Source organism: Clupea harengus, chromosome 15 (genome assembly GCF_900700415.2).
Source record: "Clupea harengus chromosome 15, Ch_v2.0.2, whole genome shotgun sequence".
Taxonomy (NCBI): domain Eukaryota; kingdom Metazoa; phylum Chordata; class Actinopteri; order Clupeiformes; family Clupeidae; genus Clupea; species Clupea harengus.
Window position 1 is genome coordinate 20,137,363 of NC_045166.1, and position 6,041 is coordinate 20,143,403.

At 42.6% G+C, this 6,041-nt stretch overlaps 1 protein-coding gene across 1 annotated transcript in view; it reads left to right on the plus strand.

Moving 5' to 3' along the window:
- Positions 1–1,170: 1,170 nt before the first annotated feature.
- Positions 1,171–6,041, plus strand: part of iyd (iodotyrosine deiodinase) — a 5,328-nt gene continuing 457 nt past the window's right edge. Inside the window, exons 1-4 of the mRNA XM_012832058.3 lie at positions 1,171–1,558; positions 2,590–2,784; positions 5,553–5,712; positions 5,925–6,041. The exon at positions 5,925–6,041 is cut by the window's right edge and continues 40 nt beyond it. Of these exons, the coding sequence (XP_012687512.1) occupies positions 1,372–1,558; positions 2,590–2,784; positions 5,553–5,712; positions 5,925–6,041 (659 nt within the window). The 5' untranslated portion in view covers positions 1,171–1,371. The remainder of the gene's footprint in view (positions 1,559–2,589; positions 2,785–5,552; positions 5,713–5,924) is intronic.

Consider the following 6,041-nt stretch of genomic DNA (forward strand, 5'->3'; position numbering starts at 1 on the left):
CTGCTTTGACAGTCCCTCCCGTCACCAGAATTAGATGAACAACAGGATAGAATGGAAAGGCAAAGAAAGGGCAATACACCTGAGGTACTTCAGGCCTTTGAGGACACAAGGGCTTTTAAATATACCTGAGGTACTTCAGGCCTTTGAGGACACACGGGCTTTTAAATATACCTGAGGTACTTCAGGCCTTTGAGGACATAAGGGCTTTTAAATACACCTGAGGTACTTCAGGTTGTTTAAATCCAGCTGTGTGAATATATGGTAGGTTTGTGTGTGTGTGTGTGTGTGTAAGAGAGAGATAGTATGTGTTTTCTTTGCGTATTTGCGTACGTGTCCTCCCTCTGTGTGTTTGTGTTTTGGGGGTCAGTGTGTGTTTATCTAGTGTGTTCTCTGTGTGTGTGTCTGTATTTTGGGTGTTACTTCATGTTTATATAATGTTCTCTGTGTGTGTGTGTGTGTGTGTGTGTGTGTGTCTGTATTTTGGGTGTTACTGCATGTTTATATAGTGTTCTGTGTGTGTGTGTGTGTCTGTCTGTCTGTATTTTGGGTGTTACTGCGTATTTATATAGTGTTTTGTGTGTGTCTGTCTGTCTGTATTTTGGGTGTTACTGCGTATTTATATAGTGTTCTGTGTGTGTCTGTCTATGTGTTCTGCCTATGGTGAGTGAGTAAACCATGACCGTAGCCCTGCAGTCTGCTCCTCCATGCTCCAGTTGTTTCTATGTAGGGCACATACCCCAGTGTTTATCCACCGTACACACGGTATACACACTAAAGTCACACTCATCATGCTTCACTGGGCTGGCCAGTCATTCAGAGAGAGGGTGCGTGTGTGTGTGTGTCTCTCTCTGTGTGTGTGTGTGTGTGTGTGTGTGATAGACAGAACGAGAGGGGGTGATATAAGACAAAATAGACAGAGGGTAGGAGAGAGACTCAGCCTCTATAGGTTATCATGGTTCCCCCCACTTTAACCCCTTACACAATATCGCCCCCTAGCGTCACCCACAGCGCCCCTGTTTGAAGGGCTCTCTTCGTGTTTATCTCTCAAGTTCATCAAGTTCATGGTGCACTTCTGTGAGCATGTTACTGCAACTGTGCCAAATCTCATATTCATAGTTGACCTGTACGTGTTCACAAGACTATCTGCAGGCTTGCACACATTTCATATGCAATTCAGACTGTATTTGTGGTCGGTATTTGAAGAATTGTTTGATGATTAACTTAGAAAGGGAACCTCCTCTGTAATTGACCTATTTTACAAAGTCCACTGGACTTCACTGCCTCTTGAAAAGGGGAGTTTGTTGTTTTTTTGCTGTCTCAGTTGACTGCAAGTCTGAAGAGCGTCTTGCTCCGATCCGAAGCCTCGCAAGCATGGCGCTTGTCTCGTCTCTCACGCCGGTATTTGTGGCTGTGTTGTGCGTGGTTATCGCCTTCGTTCTCAGAAGCTTCCAGAAGACAAAGACAACTTCAAAGCCAGACTCCAAATCCACGAGAGAGGCAAGGCCGTGGGTGGACGAGGACCTGAAGGACGACACGGAAATCAGCTCTAAAGACAACGGTACTGCGCACGCACCTCCGCAACGTTCCCTTGAATGCTGTCTGTATGTGCACTTACCTTAGCTGTGGGAATGATCTAATTTAAGTTTAAATACCCGTTGTAGCTCCTCGTCGAAGTATTGCTATTCAGTAACTCGGTAGCCTAAGTTGAAGAGTCGTAGTCTGTTAAAAAAGAGTGTATTTTCACCGTCGACCCTCAATGTTGAGATGAACAGGTGAAGTAGAGGTTTGGGGAGGTAACGGAGGTTAGGTGAGCAGTGCACATTTAGGTTCAGGTAACAGGTCATGTACATTTAGATACAGGTTATCAACGTTTTAGCCTAGTGAAGTGGTTTATCAGGTATCTTTATTATATGTGAATGTGTGTGTGTGTGAGTGTGTGTGTGTGTGTCTATGTGTCTGTGTGTGTGCTTGTGTGTGTGCTAGAGTTTCAGAGAGAGGATTATGAGAGATCACGGAGAACTGGCAAAGTCAGTAAATGCTGTAAAGCAGTAGTGGTATATGATCTTCTCCATTGTAAAGTTTAAAGGTTTTTTTTATGCTTTTCTATCATTGTTTGCATTCTAGAATTCAATTTTTTGTAATTATATTTAGATTTTGTAGTGTAGTGTATTCAAAACTGAGTGTTGAAAACATTATGTTTAGAAACATAGGCCTACAAACTCTATTTATCCTAATTTAGCTGGCATTCAATCAGGTTTTGATAGGAATGTAATGAAAGTTTTAAAACAATTTAGAGCTTTACATATTGGTATAATTATCACCTACACTCAGACCCTGCTCTGGATTATTTGGTCATGGCCAGGTCTCACAGAAAAACATATAAATAGAAAATATAATGATTGGTCAGAATTTGTGTCTGTATTCATTCAGAGAATGATTAGTCAGAATAGTGTTTTTATCGACGTAGAGTATCATGATAGCTCACAGTTAGTGTCCGCTTTGGTATAGAGGATGGTGATTGGTCAGAATTTGTGTCTGTATCCATGAAAGGATGGTGATTGGTCATAATTTGTGTCTGTATCCATTCAGAGGATGATGAATGGGTGGACGGCGGAGAGGAGGACCTTCCCCACGTGCCGTACACCCCGACACGGTACCCACCAGAGGAGATGCTAGAACGTTCTCAGCAGTTCTACTCACTCCTGAACCAGAGGCGCTCAGTGAGGTTTATCAGTCCAGAACCGGTTCCACGATCGGTCATTGACAACGTCATCCATGCAGCAGGTACGCTACACCTTTGCCCTCTGAACTTTGACCCCCTTCACTATGTTCAAATAGGGTGTTCCTCAAAACTAGAGCTATTGTGTGTGTGTGTGTGTGTGTGTGTGTCTGTGTGTGAGTGAGTGAGTGAGTGAGTGTGTGTGTGTGTGCGTGTGTGTTTGTGTGTGTGTGTGTGAGTGTGAGATGTGTGTGTGTCTGCTGATTGGAGAAAGGAATCGGACCTGTATTTAGTGTGTGTCTGACCCAATCTCTGCACTGGATTCGTTCCAGAGTCTCCTTGTCTCTGGATTACAACCAACTCACCTTGTCACTTACTATGTGTTGATGCAAAGGAATGTCCTAGCCTCTGTAGTCTGCATATCACAAAGTATACCCTCTGTAGTCTGCACATCACAAAGTATAGCCTCTGTAGTCTGCACATCACAAAGTATAACCTCTGTAGTCTGCACATCACAAAGTATACCCTGTTGAGTGGGTAATGCACATTCATCCATGCAGCAGGTGCTTTTGTCCTAAAGACCTACAGTACAGGTACACAGTCTTTGTGCTCCCCAGTAAAACAAACCCATTATTTACCCGGTTGAGGAACACTAGTTTCATATGAACTAACTTGCTAATTACCAACTATGCTAACTAGATTTTAGCCTCCTTTGGGAGGGCCTGCTAAAATGACTTAATGAAAATATGTTATGTATACATTACTTTGCATAATAATGAACTGATTAGAGACTACAATAGCATACTGCTTCTCAGAGAGCTATTTCATCAGTATTTGGTCGATCAATTAAAATTATTGAATGTTGTGTTGTTCTCTGGCTCTTGTAGAGCAACGGGTAGAGGTAAGGTAGACTTTACTGCCCCGAAGGGGAACTTGTCTTGGGCTCCAGGCCACTGCGTCACACGACATACGTACAACACATTTGCCAACATCACAGTGCGCATACATGCCAGTACATAGATTATATATTGAGGTAGAGTGTGTAGTGTTTAGTGGCATCTAGTGGTGAGGTTGTTGAATTGCAACCAGCTGAAAACCCTTCCCTTTACAAGTGTGTGCGAGTACCTACAGTGGCCATCAAATGTCAGAACAATGCTAAAATCCCTATCACGAGCCAGTGTTTTGTTTTTTATCCATTCTGGACTACTGTAGAAACATGGAGGTGTGGTGCACCATGGACTCCATGGAAGAGGACCTGCTCCCTGTGTAGATGTGGAGGGTTCATTCTAAGCTAATGAAAACACAAGTTACAGGTAATTAATTATACAGTAATGAAAAAACTTAATTATGAATACTACATTACATTTACACAAAAAGATGCCACTAAAAACTACACAATGTACCTTTAAAGCTCATGCAAAACGACGTGCTTAACTTTACATGCTGAGTGCGAGCCAGTAGCTCTTCAGAAATAGAAAATAAAAATAGACAGCAGTGGCAAATAACCCAATACAGGCAGTAAAAGCAAATAAAAGCAATATGACAAAAACAAAAATAATAATAAAAGCAATAAAAGAGATGCCAAGTACTCTACTTGTTATTTAGTGTCTTAGTGGAGGGTGGAAGGAGTAAGCCTGAGGGCCACACTTGGAATTCTGGGTACAGGATGTGTGTTGGGTTCCGTTAGAATCTTCTGTGCCTCCCTAAGCACAGATTTGTATATATTAGGACTGAAGATAGTGGTGATCATTTATCCATATTAGCTTCCTGGGCATCCTATCTTTAAGACGTGCAGGCTCAGATTTGAACTGTGTTGTCTACCATACACACCTTGCACAGCTTATTGGATTACACTCTAAATTCATTTGATAAAAAGTATAAGTTTGCTATTTATGAAGTCTAAGCCTTCTTAAAAAGTCCATCCTCTGTGGAAGCCTAGAACAAAGGTTTTCAACATGAACAAGCCTTGTGAGTGAGCTGTTGATGGGACCTACAATATATTTATATGAAGGAACCTGATGAGATAGGTACATTGTAAATGAGTACTGGACTACGGTCACCAATTCATCTTGGACCGAATATTATCTCCTCAGTTTTCCTCAGCACCAATCCACAAACTGTCTGATTCCAGGCTGGTACAATTACTGTATGTCTTGTTCCCGGGGGGCTGTGCTTATAGATTTGGGGTCAGATATTGCCTTGTTAACCTTAACAAACTGTATTGAGTATTAAAGGCTGAACTGAAATCAACAAAAAGTAAGTGGCATATTCCTCAGTGTCCTCTAACTACGTAAGTACTAGTACTTAAGTACTAAGTGGGGGACACTGCTGACTGCATCATCTGTGCTTCTTCCTTGTCTATTGGCAAACTGCCACGGGTCCACTCTAGGCCTCCGGGCTTACCTCCGTTTGCAGTAAAGACGCTGTATATTTCTCAAAACATTTAATCACAATTGAAGTCAATACTACAGGCCCATAGTCATTTTTAAACTCTCAACTGGGTGAGATTGCTATGGAACTGGAGTGATCCATAGTGCAGGAACAGAAATGGAAAATGAACTGCATTTACTGTATATAGCGCTTTTCTACTCATTTATATAGCATGCTATAGGTGCTAACAACATCAAGACCCTGGGTTTGATTCCCACATAGGTTACTGATGAAAATGTATAACTGTACTGTAAGTCGCTTGGGATAAAAGCGGCTACTAAGTATGTAAATGTAACTGACTGCTTATAGTCTACACTAGCATACTGTTTGTCAGAGAGCTAGTCAATCAATATTTTATTGATCAATTCAAGTGATCAGTAATTGATAGAATGTTGATTGACAGGCACAGCCCCCAGTGGTGCTCACACGGAGCCGTGGACGTTTGTGGTGGTGGCCGAGCCCGAGACCAAACACAAGATCCGCCTCATCGTGGAGGAGGAGGAGGAGATCAACTACAGGCAGAGGATGGGGGACAAGTGGGTCAAGGACCTAGAGAGGCTCCGGTAAGAGTGTGTGTGTGTGTGTGTGTGTGTGTGTGTGTGTGTGTGTGTGTGTGCGCGCGCGCGCGTGTGCGGTTGTGTACCTGGGTCTGTGTTTGTGTGTATGAGTTTGTGGTTGAGTGTACTTGGGTCTTATAATAAGACTAATAATAAAACATTTTGAATCATTCAGCTGTTGTTCTTGTGTCCTTTTCCACACCTGCTTCCTTCTTCAGGACCAACTGGGTGAAGGAGTATCTGGATGAAGCTCCATACCTCATCCTGATTTTTAAGCAAGCCTACGGAATCCTGCCCGATGGCAAAAAGAAGACCCACTACTACAACGAGATCAG